The sequence below is a fragment of the Triplophysa dalaica genome, chromosome 18 (genome assembly GCF_015846415.1).
Source record: "Triplophysa dalaica isolate WHDGS20190420 chromosome 18, ASM1584641v1, whole genome shotgun sequence".
Lineage (NCBI taxonomy): Eukaryota > Metazoa > Chordata > Actinopteri > Cypriniformes > Nemacheilidae > Triplophysa > Triplophysa dalaica.
In genome coordinates this window covers 15,496,831-15,520,057 of record NC_079559.1, presented here as the reverse complement: position 1 = coordinate 15,520,057, position 23,227 = coordinate 15,496,831, and the positions used below count along the sequence as shown (strand labels likewise).

Below are 23,227 nucleotides of genomic sequence, written 5' to 3'. Positions count from 1 at the left end.
TTGCTATAAAATAGCATTTTCATAAGAACAAAAAACTTTTAAAATGGAAGCATTTGATAAAAAGCAACGTAAACCCTGTGGCAATATTATATTCACAAAATATCACATGCAGCTGTTAAGATGTTTTATCTCTGAATCGCCATTGCTGTATAAAAAAAATTGCAGGTGACTTTACAAATTATGTGAGTTGAGGTAAAATGACATCACACTGACATTTCCTGTAAAAGTACATATTATAATTAATTATAATAAGCCACTAAGTACTTCCTTAAAGTGAAGTTTCGCACAAAAAAATCCTAATTTATTCACCCTCTTGTCATTGCAAACCTGTATGACTTTCTTTCTTCCACAGAACACAAAAAAATATATTTTGAGTGTTGTTAACTGGTCTGGCATCCATTCACTTACATTGGTTTTGTGTCCATACAATAGAATTGAATGGGGGCCATTGCTGTTCAATTACCAACTTCCTTCAAAATATCTTCGTTTGTATTCTGTGGAAGGAAGAAAGTCCTTTTTTTCCACAATTTTGTTTCTATAACTACAGCAGCCTGATTCCTTATTATCTGTAAAAGAATTGCAGCAGTGGTGAACGCTTTCCAATAAGAAAACAAACAGATACTAGGTGACCTTTCACTGTATGCCAACAAACACACTGGAGCAGTAAATGTTCCTTGTACTGTGTTACTGTACATCCACATTTCAACACAAAGCACAGCCATGGGGTTAATTGCTGGAATAAAAGATGTGCTTTTGTGTTTACACTTTTTAAAGATAAACCTATAATTGGAATCAAACTACATTTGTTTGGTCACCAAATGGTCAGGATGAACCATAGGTATTCAAGTTTATGAGCACATTTTCTAGAGAGATTAGCTCAGGGACTCCGATGTTATGCATGTACGTGTGTAATTCAGGGAAGATAATGTGTGCAATTATGGAAAGGATTTGTTACTAGAAGGCATATTTCATTTTAATTGTCAATGTGAACACCCACCTATATGGATTTGATTTTAAAAAGGTACAAAAGCTTAGTCATTAGCAGATTCCATTAAAAGATTTGTTGTCCTTTTAACCTTTCACGATGTCATTTCAACCAGCTTTTACCAGAAATTGAGGTGATTTAGTTTATTGTGAAGTATAATGTCCAATATTTGATATAATATATCCATTCCATTTTCTACCGCGATATCCGAACTACCTCGGGTCACGGGGAGCCTGCGCCTATCTCAGGAGTCATCGGGCATCAAGGCAGGATACACCCTGGATGGAGTGCCAACCCATCGCAGGGCACACACACTCACTCATTCACTCACTCACACCCTACGGACAATTTTTCCAGAGATGCCAATTAACCTACCATGCATGTCTTTGGACCAGGGGAGGAAACCGGAGTACCCGGAGGAAACCCCCGAGGCACGGGGAGAACATGCAAACTCCACACATACACAAGTCGGAAGCGGGAATCGAACCCCCAACCCTGGAGGTGTGAGGCGAACGTGCTAACCACTAAGCCACCGTGCCCCCCTGATATAATATATGTCCAACTTATTTACAAAATCTCCAAAGGAATATGGAGATAAAAACCCATTCAATATTCCCTTAACTGACATGCATCCTCAAAGAACTCGATAGAAATCAATGGTCAAAGAATAGATCTATAAATAGATCAAATCGCATAACACAACGCATGACTTCATAAGACCAGATACGCTAAGCATCAAACAATTGGTGTCGACCACAAACAGCTGACCCGCGTTGGAGCACACAGTGCGCTGGCATGGCGCAAACACAAACAATCAACTCGCGTCCTCAAATACAGCTGACACGCCAGCCGGTTGGCAGGACCTCATGACGTCAGAATGATGATTGGCAGTCGAGTCAGCCAATAAACACCAACCTAGAAGTAGAGCAGAAAGGAACACAGGAAGACAGGAGAGCGAGAAACAATGCAATGTACACAAAACACATACGTAACACACGGCAACAGTGATTTTCTTGCATGAGCCATGTACAAAGAGCTGTTGCTTTCAGCATGTGATGACCAAGAACAATTATCTGTGTTCTTTTCCGAAAATTCAATGTGGACAGTACCTCAAGCACTTTTTTTGGTAAAGCGAAACATCTGGCTTTAAAGCTTTTCCTGTTTTGCAAGTCATTCTGCTAAGCAAGGCTGTCATTACTAGTTACACAAGAGCTATTTGAAAGATGTGAATGAGTAATCCATCTTTGAGCGGAGGTGAAGAGGATGCTCTTACAAGCAAAAACACACACACACGACACGCTCGCTCTGAGAAGCGTCTGTAGGTGGGAGGCAGGGGCGGAAGGGTGCCTCGAACCCTCCGAACAGCCTGCGGGAATCTTTCGTTTCCACAGCAACAACATTATTCATACGACGATCTGCTTTTCATGTGTGAAAAAAATGCTTTTATGGAATTAGAAAAGACTAAATTGAAAACTACTTTGCTTGGAGAGCAGCCGTGCGTATTGGAAAACAGAAACGAGGGTTTGGGAACCCACACAGATGTGCACAAACTCACTTCAAATTCACTTTGTGAACTCTGATGTTATGACACACTGAACGGTTAAATGGGTCGTGGAATTGATTTTTATACATTCATACCAGCCCTGCAAGAGTAAAAACTCCCCAAAATGAATGACATTCATACATTTTTTAAGTGATGTTATTTAGTGTATATACAGTAAAAAAACCTGCTTTGCAGTATGTGTACCAAACAGACCCCAGTAATCTCATGTGTCTCCTCTTTCAAAAAAATGAACAATGAGTCGGATTGTACATTTTTGTAATCAAATTGTTATCTAAATAACAATAACATAATTTCATTTTTTTCATGTCAAATTGCATAATGAAAATTCACACTCATGCATGCAAGAAAGCAGGCAATACTTATAGTACTTTGGGCTATTTGTGTGATTCGCAGTGGGGTTCGTGCAAGAATGTGTGCAAGAGAAAGGCATTTTGGCTAGCAAAAAAAGACAAATAAAATAAAGAATACATGCAGGGTTTATATAATATGCAAGGTGAGAGTGCACTCAGATAACCAGGAGGAATGCTATCACATCAAATAGTCTCTCTCTCTCTCTCTCTCTCTCTCTCTCTCTCTCACTCTCTCTCACTCTCTCTCACTCTCCTGCTCCATCTCTCATTCTCTTTCTCTCGCTTTTACAGCCAGTCAACCATGAGTCATGGGACAAACTATTCTTTGACAGCCCAGTTCACCCCATTCTCGCCACTCTTTGATGTATGCTTTTGTTTACCTGCCATGAGGGGAATACAGCCACTAGCATCAAAGGGAGCACAACATTATAACTTAGGTTTTTATTGTAGCTCAGAAACAACTGTATTAGTATAATGCAATGTAAGTCACTTTTATGAAAAAAAATGTCCAGTAAATGTAAATAAATGTAATTAAAATCTATAGGGTCACAAAGAGTGGGTCAATCTTTAAGAAAATAAACCAACAAAATCTCATGACAATTTGTAAATATTATACGGGTGTCATGATTCCACCTCACCTTGTCAGGTATTTCTTGGTCTAGAGGTGGAATCATACAGGATCCTCTGTTTCATGTGGCTCGTTTCATTCGACGTTTTGACCTTGTGGCTTTCCATACTCTCCCCGAGTCTCGTCTGTGTCCCCGCCCTTTCAGTCTCGTTAGCCTTCCCTCAGTGTTTGATATGTGTCACCTGGTCCCTATTAATTATCCTATGTTTGTTTCCCATAAAGAGTCCTCATGTTTCATTGTCCTGTGCGTGTTCATTGTTTGCTGTATGAGATGTTGCTGTCTTGTATGCTGGGCCTTGTTGAAGTCACTAGTTTTCCTTGTTACCTTGTTCCTGTTTCCTGTTACCCTGAGTTCTAGTAAGTGTTAGTTAGTTAGTTAGTTAGTTAGTTAGTTAGTTAGTTAGTTAGTTAGTTAGTTAGTTAGTTAGTTAGTTAGTTAGTTAGTTAGTTAGTTAGTTAGTTAGTTAGTTTTGTATCAATTGTTTGTGTTCTTAGTTTACTAAGTCAGTGTCCTTGTCTTTATTTACATATATTACCCTGTCTTGTTTTCCCCCTTGTGGGTTTTGTTTTTCCTCTTTGTCTTGTTTTGTAATAAATTGGCTGTTAACCCCGTCATCCCTGAGTCCTACCTGCAATTGGGTTCTCCCTGCATTGTCTTCCTTGCAGTTTCTGACAACGGGGTGGCTTATTTGTACAATCTTTTTCATAGGTTTTAGTACGATTTGCTTTTATGCCAGTGTTGTTAGTCTTAGGGGTGCAGTTAGAGGTCGACTGATATGTGTTTTTCAGGGCAGATGTTGATATTGAATATTACAGATCAAGTAGACCGATAACCAATATTTTGAACCTATGTATGTGTCAGGTATAAAATTAAAATATGTTCAACAGTCACAAAACTTTTCTCAAAAACCATGGTTACTTCACGTTTACTAAAGTAACACCATGGTAAACAGTAAGGAAATAAACAAACAATAGTTCAATCCACAACTTTAGCGACCATTATTGCTGTTTTGTTGTGCCATTGTTTGGTGCTTGAGCTGATCATAATAGAAATAGAGCGCTCTGCACAAGGATGTGATCACATAACAAGCTGATGCGAGAGAAACTGCACTTGTCTTTACTTTCCTTCATAGTATATAATCCAAAGATATACATTTTAATTGAATCATTTAAAAGTAGACACTTCAAGCTTTCTTTAGACATATGCTTAACGTTTCTATGATTAGTTTTTGCAGAGTTTTAAATCTGTTTTAATGACGTGTTTCAGACAGATGCACACTGAGAGAGACTGCTGAAACCACAGCCTGTATATTGTCATAGTTATACAAAAGCAAAACATTCTGTGGATAATGAGTACACACAAATATAAAAGCAGACCGACCACAGTTTCAAATCATGTATTTTTCTTATTTGTATGACCAAAATTACTGGATAAAATGAAAATTTAAGTCTTTCTCCCCAGTAATTAAAAAAGATGTTGCTGTGTGTTTAGACATAAAGGAAGAACACTTATTACTCTGATCTGAAGACACTCGCTGAAGACAATGACTTCATGTACCAGCAAAATTTAATTACTTTATCGTCAAATCGGCTTTTAAAATGACCAATGTTGATAATCGAAAACATGCTTAATATCGACATCAATAATCTGCCAGTTCGTGGTCAGGCAACCCCTAGTTAGAGGCCAGGTTTCATTAGGGTGAGGATGCGAATTGCAACCAACTACTCAGTTCACTGCTCCCCCCTGCCTTTCGGACTAAGATGTCACATTTTCACTTCTTTGCCATGGGAGTTAATGTATTTATGAAATGCACTCTTTAGGGCAGTTTGTCCGTTTAGGGCTACTGTAGAAACAACATGGAGAATTACATGTAAGTGGACCCGTGCTTCATTTAGAGAGAAGTAGCTAATTCTAAGGTAATAACACAACACTTCATTATGTAATGTCTTTATACACCTCTGAAAACTTGTTATGTATATTATATTGCATATCTGTCAATAGATCCTCCAAAAAATTACACAATGTACCTTTCAACACAATCTAAACAATAGCACAACACAGCATTTTAACTGCCTCAATAAAACACCAGCAGCTATGTTAAAACATAAAACTGCTCGTTCAAAAAGCTTTTATTCACTTATTTGTAACATATTACTGTTTTATTCTGTTAAATATTACATATTAATATACTGTTTTTATATTTGCACTGCTTCCTTGAAAGAAACTTTGGTACACTGGATCCTATTTTGGCTTTTTTCCCAACTAATAATGCAGAGAACACAATATACTATATTATATACTGTATTTCATATTCAACTCATGTTCATTAATTCTAGTTAGGAAGTCAAGCTTTGTGATTGCAGAGAGGAAAAGAATAGGTTGATGAAGGCGAGATAAGACAAGAATGACAGTGAGGTAAAACAAAAAGCGCCACTTCATTTTCTAGTCTGAGTCACAACTACAACACCCGCACACACAAAGAGATAAAAACACAAAAGAAAACAGATAGCAATTTGTTAAATCTGTAATAAAACAAAGCCTTATATTATCTGATGCATGCATACAATTGATTATTTAATTGCCCACACAAATTCTATAACCAATGACGGGAAAGGACAAGTGTGTGTGTTAGAGATACAGTAGACAGATAGGGACTCAGAACATTCAAAAAAATAGCCAGTTTGGAGATGTAGACTCCAGCCTAAAGAGCGAATCCTGTCAGCTTGTCCTCCCTGGTGAATTGTGTGAGTGTCTGGTGGTAACTGTTAGATTTATCTGCTTAATTGCATTCCTGGCTTGCTTGTGTTCTTAATAACAGTAATGCTAAAATAAAAAAAAATCATTTTATGCAAATTAATGAAATCAAACCAGTACCGAGTAACTAAGATTTCTTACGGGTTATCAAAGATTAAAAAATTATATTGTGCTTGTACCACAATTTTATTGCTCCAATTTACGGTTAGAGATTTCTTGAAACTCCAAACTTTGTATTTAACATAGTTGTGTGTTACCCACCACAGCTTGTCAAAACGGTCTGTGTTTACAAGGATCCGCAAAAATGAATAAAAATGCTGTATTATGCATGCCAGACAAGTGGATGGTGATTTCACTTAGTAAAGAAACACTTCACGTCTGTGTGTGATCACAAGTCTGCCGAATGTTAATAACGTGATCCGCTTGTGTTACTGGTGGAATAAATCTACTTATTGCTGGAGAAACGTTAATAAGTATGTGGGGTAGCAAAAATAAACCGTCCTGTATGCCGCCACTGGTGTTTTGGGTATACTCGCAGTATACATGCATAGACGGAACAACAGTTTACTGTACATTTCCTGTATTCTGCATTTGGTGGTAGTTCACAGTTGGTCTAAACAAAAAAGGTTAAAAAATTGTCAAACTGTTCTTTAAATTTCCAAAGAAAATCTTTATATTTCATTGTAAGGTAAATATTCAATGTCGATGACCTGCTATGATTGCATAACCTTTGTACAGTGCCATACTTTTTGCTCAGGGTGGTTTTCTGCTGAACAGTGAACAGGCTGGAATAAGAAGCATTAAGAACTGACAGAAGATGTGTAAAAAAACGTTACTCGACAGATTACTTCGTGTTATTCGAGTGACTCGAAAAGCAACACTCAACGCTGTGGAGGTTGGTGACTTCTCTTCCGGGGGTGCAGGAAATCAAAATATGTGTTCCTTTGTGTGGCTCATTCATGTGTGTGGCTCGTAATGTCAAACTGGCTAAATACATGTTTCGCGCTCCCGGAAGAGAAATCACCAACCACTCAGCGTTGAGTGTTGTTTTCGAGTCACTCGAATAACACAAAGTAATCTGTCGAGAAACGTTTTGCGCATTGCGCAATGTGATTCAATCCTGTAAGCAATCAGAGTGATTAACTAAGTTACTATTTTGCTAAATAGGTAAATAATATTTTTAACATGAATGCATCTTTGTAAAGTATAAATATTTCAGGAAAACATGGTCTTGCATTTAGAAATGCATTTCCGGCACTTATGAGTTAGAAAAACAAAGATCACAGTAGTAATTAACACTCCTGGTTAACTGTAATTAAACACTCTCATACAGTGTGTGTGGAACACCCAGACAGGCTGTCTGATGAACAGGTGAGCGGAACACAAATATGTTTGTGTAACATGTTAGACCAACACATGAGAAGCCTTTTTTTTCATTCCTTGATGCTTTCCATTTACTGCACATCCAGAGTCATCGCATTAATGTAAACGTGTAAAATTGTTTCTATGAATACTGTAAGGGGAAAAAGATGATCATTTCTCATATAATTGTCAGAGTGTTTGTAAATCAAAAAATGTCACAGGAAAACTAAGGATCCATATCAGCTGTGATGAGTTGCTGCTCATGTAGTGTTGGAGTATATAGTGAGCTTAAAATGTTTAAAGGAACACTTCACTTTTTTGGAAACAGGCTCATTCTCTAACTCCCCCAGAGTTAATAAGTTGAGTTTTACCATTTTGAAATCTATTCAGCCGATCTCCGGGTCTGGCGATAGCACTTTTAGCATAGCTTAGCATAGCTCATTGAATCCAATTAGACTAGTAGTACACGTTCAAAAATGACCAAAGAGTTTAAATATTTTTTCCTATTTAAAACTTGAATCTTCTGTACTTATATTGTGTTCTAATGCGATTTCCTAGTCCGATATGATTAGGAACTATACTCCCATTGCTGTCGTGATTCTGCCTTTTCAAGTCATGGTTTTCGAGTCTTGTGGCAGAATCATGAGAGACCCACGTGTCTAGTGTAAGAAAGACACGGCATTGTTTGTATTAAACATGCCATGTGATTTCTCGTGTCTCGTCTTTGGCCCCGCCCCTCTGGTTCTCTCGTTAGCTTCCCCTCAGTGTTTGTTATCAGTGTTTACAAACACTCTGACAATTATATGAGAAATGATCATCTTTTTCCCCTTACAGTATTCATAGAAACAATTTTACAAATTTACGTAAATGCGATGACTCTGGATGTGCAGTAAATAGAAAGCATCAAGGAATAAGTTTTAAGTAGGAAAAATATCGAAACTCTTTTTTAACGTGATGCTACTGGTCTAATTGGATTCAATGATCTATGCAAAGCTATGTTAAAAGTACTATCTCCAGACCCAGAGATCAGCTGGATAGATTTCAAATCGGTAAAACTCAACTTCTTATCTCTGGGGGAGTTGGATAATGAGCCTATTTCCAAAATAAGTGCAGTGTTCCTTTAAATGTATTAAATGAGCCAAGAAATCCCTATTCTGCGTTGAGTGGTAGTTCACAATTAGCCTTAACAAAAAGGCAGGGTATTTTAAGGTTATGGCTCTTTAACTTTCAAAAGAAAAGTCTTTGTACAGGCTGGAATATGAAGCATTAAGAACTGACAGCAGATGTGTAATAAACAGCAATTTATACACCTGATGCACTTAGACAATTATAGACATGCTCCTCTTTCCCTATAAAATACATTTAATGTGTGATCATCATGTGACTTAGATGCAATGTTCAATCACCTGAATTAAATACCTAATTATTACGTCTCCCTATTGGTGACACGACCATAAAAGCGGTACACAGAATTGCTGAAAATTCTCTCACCAGATGGTACGACCTTTGCGACTAGTAATTGCTGTAACTACTGCAGTTCTATTTGCAAAGGCAAATTCAAATCATGTAAAGCTCATGCCACGTTTAAGGGTTCCTCAAATGCATTGAAGTTTATGGAGCGAAGCGTTAGCTACAGAGATTAAACACACTGCACGCAGGTCAAGAGATGTAACACGCTGCTCTTCTTATTGCATTTTAAACTATGTCAACTTTGACTCTGTTTGCTCCTGACCTTTCAAAGCACAGCCAAAGATTACCAGACAATTCACACTTAGGGCCCTATCTTGCACCCAGCGCAATTGACTTTGTACACCGACGCATGTGTCATTCCTATTTTGCACCCGCGCAAAGCGCGCTTTTCCCTCCACAGAAGCACGTCGCTAAACTAGTGAATGAACTTGCGCTCCCTGGGCGGTTCAGCGCAAAAAAGGAGGCGTGTTCCGGCGCAAACAATCCCTGGTGCTATTTTGCTGTTCCATTAAACAATTGCGCCACTGACCAGAAAAAACCTAGTCTAAAGTCAGTGGCGCGTTGCGCGTTGTACATTATGCTATTTTAAGGGCACATGCTTGACCATAATGTATAGCGTGCACAACGCGCATACACTTTGCTCATGTAATCTACACAGATGCAACAGTTATTTTTGCAAATCATAAATTGTTACACTAAAAAAATATTAACACATGAGATGACGGAATTCATTGTGGTGTGCCACGAAGATGTGAAAAAATAGGCATAAATCTAGCTTACAAATTATTCAGGCTAATTGTAGTAATTAAGGATCAGACCTGTTTGCCCAATAGTGGCAATAAGACATATACGTATATAAGGACATCTGACAAATTGATTTGTCCGTCAAGAACCAGGAAAAAAAATCGACTGAAACTGAAAAACGAAAGACTGAAAAAAAAGACTGTGAAATCACCTTTACCATAATGTAAGTACATTAAAAACCTTAGTCTTCAACTTACCAGTTAAGTTGAGCGTGCTCATATTTTTGCGCCTGGTAAATACGCCATAATAATAGCAATCCATAATGGAACTTGCGCACCTGCTTTTAAAGGGAATGTTGGATGACGCTCTGATTGGTTTATTTCACGTTACGCCCAAACCACACCTATGAATAATGAAGCTACTTCAGACCAACCCATTTTAGATTTGAGCCGGGCGCAAGAGCCATTTATCCCGCCGGGAAAATAGCAACAGCGCCGAGACCCACCCACAAAGTTACTTGCGCTTCGCGCTTTGACACTTGCGTTTCAGATCGTTAAAATAGGGCCCTTAATGTGATGTGCCAAAACTTCCTGCAAGACCTTTTTGTTTAAATTTGTGTTTTTACATCCCATTTTTTACATTTCAACAGAAATGCATTTCATATGAAAGTCAAAGCGGCACATGAGAATCATGAGAATACGTTTTTCCAAATGTGTAAAAAATATTATTGAATTTATATACAACATAAAAATATATAAAAAATAAATTTGGACATACTGTAAAGGGTGACTTTCACACATACTTAGTCAAAATTAATGTTGTGTGAACATGGCATGGTTTTTGATTTGTCACTTCATCTTGTTGTGTACACACAGAGGTCTACCAGCCTTTTACAGTGAGACCCATTGCTCAATCTGATTCAATCCTGTAAGGTTATTGTTTCGATTTATGAATTACAGTATGTTTTAATATGACATTCACAGTACAACTCTCTTTTAAAAATCCGATAAAATGTAATTTCATGACCACCTAAACACTGAAGCTGAAAAACATAAGTTTGTTCACAAGTAAGAAGACAGAAGAACGGTCTATATAAAACTCAACAAAAAAAATGTAGTTGAATTTAAGTGTAATGATTATAACACTTAGGATATTGGTACAGTTTAATATCAGCTTGTACCTACAAACTACAGTTGGCAGATACTAGTAAACATTTTCTTAACAGTGCATTGCAATATTTAATATATTGGTTTTGAAAATACAAAATAGACACTTCCGTTTTTATACAAACTGCAATGACGATAATATGACCACAGAATATTAACAGGGTCAATTTCATATTGAAAATACTGTACTACAAATGCTCAAAGTTATTTCAAAGGTAATGAGTTTAGTTGGACTACATGAGCATCAGACTCCTGGCACTGAAGCAGGACTGGATGACTGAGGTGTCTGAGCTCTAAAAGCACAGCACAAGTCAATAATTAACACCCGCTGAGTAACCATGACCTTCTGCCATACATAACACACACACATATAGAGTGAGAAAACCAGAAGGAGGGATAAACACTTATTTACTGCCTAAATATATGGAGACACCAGAGCTAAAACGGTAGAGGGGTAGGAGGAAAGAGTGATCGGCCGAGAGAGAGATATAGAGAGAGAGAGAGAGAGAGAGAGAGAGAGAGAGAGACCTTCTCTCAGCATGTTCGACTCTAAAAGAGAAACGTTGGAACACACATACTGATTCTCCATCTGTTGGCCATAGAGAGGGCGGTACACATGAAAAGAGAGAGAGAAAAAAGAGGAAGAGGAGTGATAGTTTAAACGCAGAGGGGGATGAAAATAATGAAGGGAGAATGTGAGCCAAAGAAAAAGAGAGTGAAGAAATGAATAAAGGATGACCTCTGACCTGAAGCAGTGAGTAGAGGATGCTGGGGATGTGAGGGATGAGTGCGAAAAGGGGACAAGATGAAATACAGAGAGCAGAATGATGTCTGGACAAACACGCTTCATGCTTTTGTAAAGAAAAGAACTACCTTGAGGGTGGAAAAGTGCTCTTAAAAGTAACTCAATGAAGTCAAGGTTGAATGCATTATTATTACAACCACTTTTAATGCCACTTTTATGGAGATGTGTATGCTGAATTCTTAATGAAAATAACATACTTGTGTTCCATAAATTTTACTTTTGGTGGCTTAAAACAAGAAATATCCCACCGCTTGTTGACCTTTGAGTAGCTTGAATACATTTCTGTTGGTAAATTCACTGAGGTATAAATAATCATGACACTTTTTTATAGTTGGTTTTAGTCTTTAGTTTGCATTTCGTGTTATGCAAATCTTGCATTATGGATGTGTACAAATAATGCAAAAAGATATTTGTCACAAATTATCCACAGTCCGAAGCTGTCTTGTGCATTTAACATTTTCTTTACACTCATTTGCAGAGAATGGCGTGCTAGAATCTTTTTCATACCAGTATTTTTTGGTGGTATCTTTAAACATCATTCGGTGCATATCAAACGGGATGTATTGCCCTCTGAAGGGCTTTTCGGGAAGAGGTTGCCACACAAAACGTTGCTCCAAATAAATAGAAAAGACGTTTTTATTGCTCCCTTTGCCAGGTAATTTTAAACAGACACATTCAGATATACAATTGCGTTTCTCCCTCTAGAGTTATACAGTAAGAGCATTGCTCTTCCAAGGGATTGGGGAATAGGGATGATCACTTCAGAGTGGAATGCAGGCATTATTAAAGGGACATGTTCACCATAAAAAGAAAATCCTGTCATCATTTACTCACCCTCAGGTTGTTCCAAACCTGTAAAAATTTCTTTGTTCTGCTGAACACAAAGGAAGATTTTTGGACAAATGCCAGTAACCAAACAGGTGTCATCCCCCATTGACTCCCATAGTATTTATTGTCCCTAGTATGGCTGTAAACAGTGAATGAGTCCCAAGGGCTGTTCCATAAAAGGCTGCTAAGAAAAGCAGCGATTAAAGCCAACACCTAACTTGAATGAACCGAACTCATCAGTCACGCTTAATTCAGTTCCATAATGGTAAATTGAAGATGTGATCTGATTATTTGAGTCAGGTCCACCTAGTTTATATAATTGTGTGTGCACGCTTATATTCAGCAGCCCTAAAAGTCAAGCTTTGATCAAATCGATCCACTAAGGAAAGAGAACGGTGATTGGTGCTCTTCTTCTTCTTCTTATCTGTTTAAAGGCAGTTGACATGCATCGTATTGGTGCATTACTGCCATCTTCTGCAAAACCTGCAAAGAATTTAAACCTCAAATGTACAAAACTGTGTTACTACCGCTGCAGATAACAAATTCCTTAATGACCCAATGCATGCAGAAAGCATAAAGTGTTCAAATATATTCATAAAGCCTGTTTTAATTCAAATAAACAAAATAATACTATATAATTATCTTTGCTCAAATTTATTCAAACAGTAAGCAAGGAAAAGGGTTATTAAGATATCTTGTACAAAAATGTTAAACATACATTCCTTGTTTTTATTTTGTATAAAATGTATTACAATACAATGCTGTGTAAATGTCTTAAAGAGTTTAAAGCAGTGATTTACAGAGTTTAAATCTCGATTTCAGATAACCATCTACAATTCAGAATAATGTGACTGTATGTTCACAGGTAAGTCTAGGTATACAGAAATCACTGTTTGCACATTAGATTTGAAGGCCCACCTGTTTGTTGAGGTGCTTACAGAGTGCATTTAGCAAATATGATTGTCTGCAGGACACTGTAGACTGGGACCACATGTGACAAAGGGAATCCCAGACGCCCCGCGGACCGCCCTTGATCAGGCTGGGTTGTACCAAATACCTGTGAGTATTGAGGGGGGTACTTATCAGGCCTTGGTGGATTCAGGTTGTAACCAAACCTCTATCCACCCAGGCTTGATTCAAGCCACGACATTGGATACGGGCCATCAGGTAAATGGGGAGGTGGTGCATGGGAGGTGGTGAGCTATCCCTTAGTCGCCCTGGTGATCAAATTTAGGTGACAGAAGCATACAGTTGAGGTAACTGTTAACTCACACCTCCGACATCCGCTGATTTTGGGGACGAATTGGCCGGATTTTAGTGTGTTATTACGGTATTTATGTGCGGGTGTCTCTGGGGATAGACAGGAGCAGAGAGGGGCGGTTGCGCAATTTGGAGAGGAGGAGCTGGGACCCTCGACGACAGATTCAAGGGAACGGAGCGCGATTGAGAGACGGATTCTCTCATCTTGCAATGATTTTCCCCTGGATGAGTGCCGAGAGGAATCGATGAAAAATGCGTTCGAGCAGGTCCGCACGATCGACGGGCGGTCTCTCCAACCGGCACAGCCACTCAACTATCCATATTTCGCCATGATAAAGGACAGGTTGTATCGAGTGACCCAAGACACTCAGTCAAAGAAGGATACAGCACAATTGGTCATTCCAAAGAGCCGCCGGAAATGCTTTTTCAGGCCCTCATGCTAATCCGATGGCAGGACACTTGGGGCATAACGAAACACTGAATCACTTAACGGTCCGTTTTTTTTGGCCGGGCTGGTAAACCCACCGGCCACTCGGAAAGCACCATTGTGGTGGGCACCGCTTTGCATTGGGCATTGTGGACTATGCAACCCTGAGGCAGTGGTGCTCTGCAATATTTCCTGCTAAAAGCGTGGCGGACGCATTGGACGCCAAAAATTGGGATAAATGGGTGGAGCCCTTGTTATTTGCAGTGTGCGAGGTTCCCCAAGCCTCCATGGGGTTTTCTCCCTTCGAGTTGCTCTATGGACATAAGCCCCGTGGGGTGTTAGATGTCCTAAGGGAAACTTGGGAGGACGGACCTACCGCTAGCAAGAACAAAATTCAGTATGTAATGGACATGAGAACAAAACTACACACCTTGGGGCGGTTCTCTATGAGACAAAGCCGGCAATATAATAGGGGCGCCAGATTACGTCAATTTACACCGGGAGAGAAAGTCCTCTTATTGCTTCCAACATCCAGCTCAAAATTGCTCGGCAAGTGGCAAGGACCCTTTGTGGTTACACAACGAGTAGGGGACCTCAATTATGAGGTGGTAAGACCAGACAGAAACGGAGCACATCAATTATACCTCCTCAACCTCCTTAAAAAATGGATTGAGGCGGACGCAGTGATGCTGGCGATAGTGGTAGGACGGGAGGATGATCTCGGGCTAGGAAGAAAAACTCAACCGAACACTCTGGCCCCTGGGTGTTGGCCTAGTTGACGGCTCAGTCCGATTCTGTGTGGACTATCGCAAAGTGAATGCTGTGTCGAAATTCGATGAATATCGAATGCCGCGGATTGACAAGCTGATTGATCGGCTAGGTGCGGCTCTTTTTTATTCGACGTTGGATTTGACAAAAGGATACTGTCAGATCCCCTTATCTCCTTTATCCAAACAAAAAACAGCTTTCACTACGCCGTTTGGATTACTCCAATTTGTCACACTTCCGTTCGGCTTATTCGGCGCCCCAGCAACCTTTCAGCATCTCATGGACCTTATCCTACGTCCACATGCCGCATATGCCGCTGCTTACTTGGATGACATTGTCATTTATAGTAATGATTGGCAGCAGCAAATGCAGCACCTAAATGCGGTCTTGGGTTCGCTGAGAGGAGCGGGACTCACGGCTAACCCAAAGACCAAAAAGGAGGTGAGGCAATTCCTGGGGTTGGCAGGTTATTACAGAAGGTTTGTGCCGGACTATTCAACCCTCACCAGCCCCCTGACGGACCTCACTAAAAAGAAGGCACCAGATCCAGTCCAATGGTCGGAGCCGTGCCAGCAGGCTTTCACCCAAGTTAAGGCTGCTCTGTGTGGGGGCCCGCTATTGCACGCTCCTGATTTCTCTCTCCCCTTTCTTTTCAAGGGCCCATCGGACGCAACGGACAGGGGGCTAGGAGCGGTCCTGTCCCAGGAGGTGGAGGGAGCAGAGCGGCCAGTGCTGCACATCAGTCGCAAGCTCTCGAGGAGGGAGACAATGTCTCACCCTTCGCTATTACCTCCTGGGCCAGGAGTTCACCCTCTTTACAACCCAGGTGGTCCACAGACCGGGGACCCAGATGGTAGTAGGCGACTTCCTCTCCAGGAGGGTGGGGGGGACCTGCAGGCCGGATGGGGCCACGGCCTGAGTCGGGAAGGGGGGGTATGTGGCAAGGGGGGCGTGGTCTAGCGGAGTCTGGAGAGAGAGACAGGAAATCGGCGGGAAATAAGTAGGTAAAAGACCGATTTGAAACACCTGTCTGTATTTACAGTGATTGGCGGGAAGAGGATAAATCCCAGCACAAGGGGAGAGTCGAGTCAGAGAGTTTGGCTGAAGAAGAAGCGGTATTGACAGGACATATACCGCAAACAGAGAAAGAAACCTTATGCGCCAGGAGGCGATAATTAACTATTGTTTACTTTTACTGTATTTTTTATCTTTTGAATAATAAAGAGTCTTACCAGCCACGCAGACCCTGTCTCCTTCCTTCCGTTACAAAGAACCCCTACTTCAGGGAATATTGAGTCATTAAAACAAAATGGCCATAGTTCCCCATCAAATTTTTTTCTTCTGTTCCTACAGAATAATGCAAAAAAGATAAAGACTGTGTACAAGCTCTACCTCCGCACTAAAAGGAATCTAGCTGAAAAGTTAATAAGTTTGAAAGTTAAACCTGAAAATCCAACAACTGGAAATAGATGAAAGAAAAAACGCTTTAAGACAGTGACACAGGACCTGTTGTTTAAACACTATTTAATAGTATGCTTTCTCTGCAGCAAGCAGCTATAGCCTACAATAAAATAATTGTATTAAACTGAACGAAAAGTAAAAATTAAGACTACAATTTTTTTTCATTTTAAATAAGTTGGCATCCTATTTTACCTTGCCATTTTTTGAAACAGTAGGTCACTATAAATTGTTTGGATTTACATCTTTTTGGCCAATATAATTGTTTGAAATTGTTATGCTATCATCAATATATTGGGGAATGTTTAAATTCAAACATTATTGACAGTAGTTAACATTTACATTTAGACATTTAGCAGACGCTTTTATCCAAAGCGACTTTGCAAAGAGTTTAGGAGCATTAAGCGATATGTCATACAGGAGCCATAATACATTAGGTGCCAATACAAAGTTACTGGTTTCAACAAAAGCTAGACCACTACCTGTTGAGAGAAAGGTTTAGTGTAATTTTTTATTTTATTTTTGTCAAGTATTCACAGAAGAGATGGGTTTTAAGTAGTTTTTTAAATGTTGTGAGAGATGTGGTTGAACGGACAGAGTTAGGAAGATTGTTCCAACAGGAAGAAGGCAATACAAGCCGCCGCTGGTTTGCTGAATGCAGGGATCTTGATGGGGTGTAGGAGTGCAGGAAAGTGTGTAAGTAAGCCGGTGCAGATCCAGTGATAGTCCGTATAGTTAACACATATGTATGACAACAGACCATATATTCCTTTTACTACTGTGTTCTATAATTTATTTAATTTATTTATTAAAATTTATAATGTTCATTAAAGTGATGTAATATTGCATAATGACAGAGAATCCGTGGTAATATCATTACATTACGTTGACCTCTAGCAACAACTTAGCTTAGCCTGACAGTTAGCCTCGCCCCGACAGGCAAAAGACACAATTCAATTGTGTCTTGCTTTTTGTGTGTGCTGATAATTAAACTTCGCCCCTGTACATGTAACTCCAAAAGACAGTGTTGTTCTCAAAATATAATGAATTATGTCCATAAAAACCATTAGTCAGCACAGCTGATAGAACAGACCGGTGAGGTCAATGAGGTCAGACATCCAAAAGGCGCTAAACGCTAGTGCAAATGTGTAATTAAAATCACAGTGAAGGTGGTTATTAGAGGAGCTTAAATAAATCCACACAAAAATGGAAACGTTTGATTTGCTGCCTCCGCTATGATCTGTGTAGTACTGGAATAAACTGCCCAACCAATCAGTGTTGTGTTTTACGCCCACATAAATAACTAATATGTGTTCCTTACTAATGACTAATGGCCCCATGGGAGAGAGGCAGAGGAGGAGCAGGATGAAAAGAGAGAGAGATAAATACTATTTGAATTTAATGCCGATCAAATAAATTCTCCAACAGCCATTAGATTAAATAGTAGGCATAAATGTGACCCTGGTCAACAAAACCACTCTTATGGGCACATTTTTTGAAATTTAGATTTTTATATCATAATGTGAATATATAAGATTTCTAGTGATGTATGAGGTGTTAGAATAGGACAATATCTGGCTGAGATACAATCGTTTAAAACTCTGCAATCTGAGAGTGCAAAAAATCTAAATATTGAGAAAATTGTTGTTATTCAGTGGCACTGTGGCAGGTCATCCACAAAAATAAAGTTTTTATATATATAAGGTATGAAATTTACAAAATATCTTCATGGAACATGATCTTTACTTAATATCCTAATGATTTTGGACATAAAAGAAAAATCTTTAATTTTGACCCAAACAATGTATTTTTGTCATTTACCAAAAATGTTCCCATGCTACTCAAGACTGGTTTTGTGATCCAGGGACACAAATGTAAAATTCTATTTTGAACTAACACACAGTAAAGAAGGAAAAAAACCACCGCTGCGCTTGTTTAATAGACCACTTTGCCAGATGTGAACACTGGTCCAGTACCACTTCCCGTTTTATTTTATTTTTAAATCTTGCATATATCATTGAAAAAGATGTTTCTTTAACATTTTTATGCGGTTATGATGTTCTTTTAGTTGTATTTTGTTCAAACGTTTGTGAAATGTAAAAAAACTGATACAGGAAGTTCTTTTGGACCACCGTTACTTAAATTTCCCAGCATTCTTTGGTTTTGTTTTATTAGTTTATTTACACATTTACTTGTATTGGTTATTTCATTTTATTTAATGATTCTTCCAAAACTCGAAATCGACGCCTCTTTCTAATAGTTTGGAATACATGTAAGAGCCATAACTCTAAATTAGATGCAATAACTTTATGACATAATCTAAAACATATTCTGTATTTAACAAAGATTTAAACCTTAAATTAAGCTTAAATAATATTCTTAATTTATGGGAATTATGCAGCTTTTCTGAACTGCTTTACTGAATTGCTAAGATAAATCAGACTATCAAACATAAATGTGAAGATCATCCTTCAGTAATGACAGCCACCCAATTTTGGCACTCCATTGTGACTTTAATAAAACACAAAATGGCATTTAAACATTCAACCCAATCGAAATGTTTCCAATTAGAGACTGCAGTAGATGAGAATTATTGGGCCAAATCTGAGCTTTGAACTGCACAAAGAGCACTTCTCACAGTATTCCCACTAAACTGTGTTCCCTCTAATAAGCCCAGTTTATTTTGGCTTCATTTCCCCTTTTTCTCAACATGATGATTCAACATTATGAAAGGAGATTGATGGATTGTTCAAGTCAATAGTTTCAGACAAGCGAAGATGAACGAGGGAGAAAATGAGCCGATCTAAGAGCTCTCAAGTCGTGTGAATGCAGAACACGGGAGTTGTGCTGCAGCTGGCGGCGATGAGCGAGCAAACATAATTATATGAGCCGGGGTAACGGGCTGAGCCTGCTAAGGCAGAGAAGAAGACACACGCTGCGTCTGGCGCTCTGTGGATGCTGCTTTTGTTGACGCCTGTATCACTCAAGGATGCAGAAGAAAAACATCTGCAGAATACTTAACCTTTACCACACCAACAAATTCAATGTGTTTGCTTGTTCAGATCTGAAAATACGAGGAAGGACATTGTCTCAAGAGAATAAGGAAACAAATAAGTGAGTGGTGTTTCATATCAACTCCAAAGATGCAAAAAGGTTGCAGTGGTTTGTGCAAAAAAAAAACCACACCAATGTGTGTACAAACAGATTTGCAGGCAACACTCCCACATAATGTGTTCTATAATCTCAGCCAGATCTAAATAAAAACTCAAATACTAAACACAGTTTATCACATTTCCACTTGTCCACTTTTTGTTGACCAGGCTTTAACCACAAAAGGATACCACAGAAAAAAAATGCCACCCTAACGTTCAACTCAAGAACACAGGCACTTACTGTTTACGCAGAGTTGACGTGTTGTTGGTCCCACTGCTGTCATTTCTCTCCAGTCTCCCCCTCTCTTTCTCAACAGGAGCCGAGCCACACGACAGGCCTCGGGTCAGCCTCGTGTGCGTCTGTCGAGCCGGACCAGGCACCGTGGATGAGGGCGCGTTACTGCTGATGTTCTGATGCACACCTCCGGCATTGTGGTTCGGTAGCGATGACGGCTGCCCGGACTTCGAGCTCTGGTTGTGAGTCGAGTTCTCGGTTCCTGTGTTCCTGTCCTGCCGTAGGTCCTGGTTCTCCTGGTTGACACGGTCTAGCTGCGTCTCAAGCTCCTCAATACGCTTGCGTTGCGTCTCTAAAAGTTTGGCTTGGTTCTCAATGATGTTATTTAGCTCCAGAAGATACTCCACAGCCCGACTCGGGCTGTCTGGGTTGGACTCCATAGTTTGGGGTTTACCCTGCCCCCCCCCCACCTGATGGGTACAGTGGGGGGGAGATCAAACAACTGAAGGTGTGGGTAGAGACTTGATACAACTGTTTATCTTTTATCCTATGTGTTATAACTTAAACGGCTTTGACATGGCAGAAAGAAAGCTTTAGAGCACCAGTGTTGTTTATGTAGTTGATCAACTACACTTTAATGTTACAAGAGAAGTGTATCCATGAATCCTTCAGACATGGGCGGCAACCACAGATCTCAGGAGTTTAAAGGATGAAAAAATGTATCAACATGTGTCTCTTCCAGCATGAAAAAAATATATAGATTTGAGTCCACGTGACAGCAAAAGAATATTTTAGGATGGCATCTGTAGAGACATCCTTTCTGCTGTTTCCACCCTAAAATGTAAAAATCTCATCTTGGGATCTGCTGTGCTACACACATCTCCAAAACACTGAGGTAGCACAGATGACAACAGGAGCAAAAAATGACACGTGATCCCTGAAATTCACTGGATTCACTGGAAAACCGTATGGCTCGAGACGGACAACATACTGTACAACAAGTGAATGGATCTCTGCAGGTAACGCAAAGTGGTAACAAGAGTCACATCCAACCAGTCAAAACTTAATCACAACTGTAGTGTCGGACATCCCAAGACAGCAAAACCGTCTTCATTCAGAGAAAAAATTGAATAATGAGCGATTTTGACAAGAAAAATTCTTACAAATTCAGATTCGGTAACGTTACACATGCACGCGCTCCGGCTCTCCTCCAGAGTGCCAGTCAAATATCTGTTTCAAAACAAAAATGTACACATGGCTCCATGTTTTTCAACATCTTAAATGTCCTACCTACACCTCTCTTTATCGACGTTTTCTTTTCTTCAACCCATTTTTAGTTTCTATGTGACGCCTTCAGTCCATCACGAGCGGTTTGCCGTTTCCCTCGTAAAATGAGCGCGTTTATCTGCAACCCAACGCCCGTCGAGTATAAACAGTAACGTCGTTGAAAGACGTTTATCTTGCCATTCACAACAGACTTTTAAAGATTTATATCTCGCATTCTTTAAAGTTCAGCGCTCCTTTGTGATCCCCACAGTCAGCGACTCTTCACAGTTTGACGCTGCGCGGTGGCTTTGGAGATGAGCGCGTGGACGCGCGGCTTCGTGAGCGTGTTTCTCACCTGACAGATCCGATCGCGAATGCTGGGCAGATATGAGCTAAACTAGTCTCTCCTGCACTCGTCACAGATTCAACCCACACAAGTTTTTTTTTTCAATACGAGAGAGAGAAAGACCTCAACAACAAAAATCCTTATAATAATTATCTGCAATAGTGTCCTTGCAAAATTTTAACTCTGACAGCATATTTTCCACAAAATATACTATACAGTATGTTACTGCAATCTTTTACAATACCGATTGTTCTCATTTTGTATTAATAGCTACAAATACATTATTATTTGGTGGGAAGTTTGGGTTAAGTGTTTAAAAAAGGTAAACTGTTTATTCGCAATTAATGCAATGAAAAAACAATAAACAGTGAGCCAGTGGTAACTGGTATTTATGCTGTCAATCATCTTCAAGCTATATGCTTTTAATCTCTCCTCGAGCGGGTTATGTATTACAACCGCTTTGGCACTGTGAGAAGGTTGCTTTTGAATTTTCCATCATCATTTCCATAAATTCTCGAATTAAACTTTATTGCTGATTCACAATTAAACGACCTATAATATGATGTGCATGTTGAAATCATATTTGAACTTTATAGTTGTTTTTACTGCATCTCAAAAAAAAGGTTTTCATAGGAACGTCCTTTAACACTTTCAATGTGCTTTGCTGCCACCTACTGCTTACGGCAGAAATGACATGTGCACACACATAAGTTTGACTCATCATTTTACTCATGGCTAGTTCACTCCAAAATATTACAAACACAGCTGAACGAGTTCTTCAAGATTCTTTGAAAGTTACAGGGAGGTGTGTTAAGGAGTGGGCCAGGGCTGAAACTAAAGTATGCAGGCCGGTAGCTATACAGAAGGAGTTTTTTAACTCCCACTAGATGGCACTATGAATTAATACAAAGTAAAAAATATAATATAAAAATATGAATTATTGCATAAATACTACGAAAATTTGAAAAAAAAAAAAATTAACAAAAGGCATTACATTGATCTCACTAGATGAAAAAGTAGGTTGCCACCTCGAAATACCTGATTGATTGATTTTCCGTTTCAATCTGTTGAGGTTATTTAATATAAATTTGGTTTGCACAAGGACACACAATGACCCCAAGTGCAAGCGTTTCCAAACTATATTTGTGGTCAGCGTACCTCAGAATTCTGCCTTTAACAAAGATATTGCAGGAAGGCCAGGGTCTGATGCCCATTGGGGTGGCTCTAACGGTTCGCATCAACGCTTATCCCATCATTCTGCATTTGAAACAACCACTTACTGCACTACATCATGATCCTGGAATGCCTGGTTCCCTGTCAGGGTTTAGATAAGTTTTGTGAAGAACAGGAAAATTTGGATGAGAACCTCAATCAGAGTATCTTTGCCCCAACTGGAATGTCAGGTCCCAAAACATCCTCATCCGCACTGAATACACATGATATCAAGGTGCCACATTTTAGGGACTGTAAAATGTAATATGTACGCTTCACAAACAATACAAAAACAATAACTCAAAACACAATTAATTTCAGATAAATACATATATGTTTATTATATAACTCTCATATAATTTGCTGGGGTTATAGTGGAGTATAACAATATAATCATAATATAAATATCATATATGTATATTATTATAATAATATAGGCCTATTTA

At 39.2% G+C, this 23,227-nt stretch overlaps 1 protein-coding gene across 7 annotated transcripts in view; it reads right to left on the bottom strand.

Annotated features, from left to right (window-relative positions):
* Positions 1–21,572, bottom strand: part of iqsec2b (IQ motif and Sec7 domain ArfGEF 2b) — a 63,047-nt gene extending 41,475 nt beyond the window's left edge. For all 7 annotated transcript variants that reach the window (XM_056773163.1, XM_056773164.1, XM_056773165.1 and 4 more), the window contains exon 1: positions 19,964–21,572. In XM_056773163.1, coding sequence (XP_056629141.1) covers positions 19,964–20,397 — 434 coding nt within the window. In that variant the 5' untranslated portion in view covers positions 20,398–21,572. The remainder of the gene's footprint in view (positions 1–19,963) is intronic.
* Positions 21,573–23,227: the final 1,655 nt, after the last annotated feature.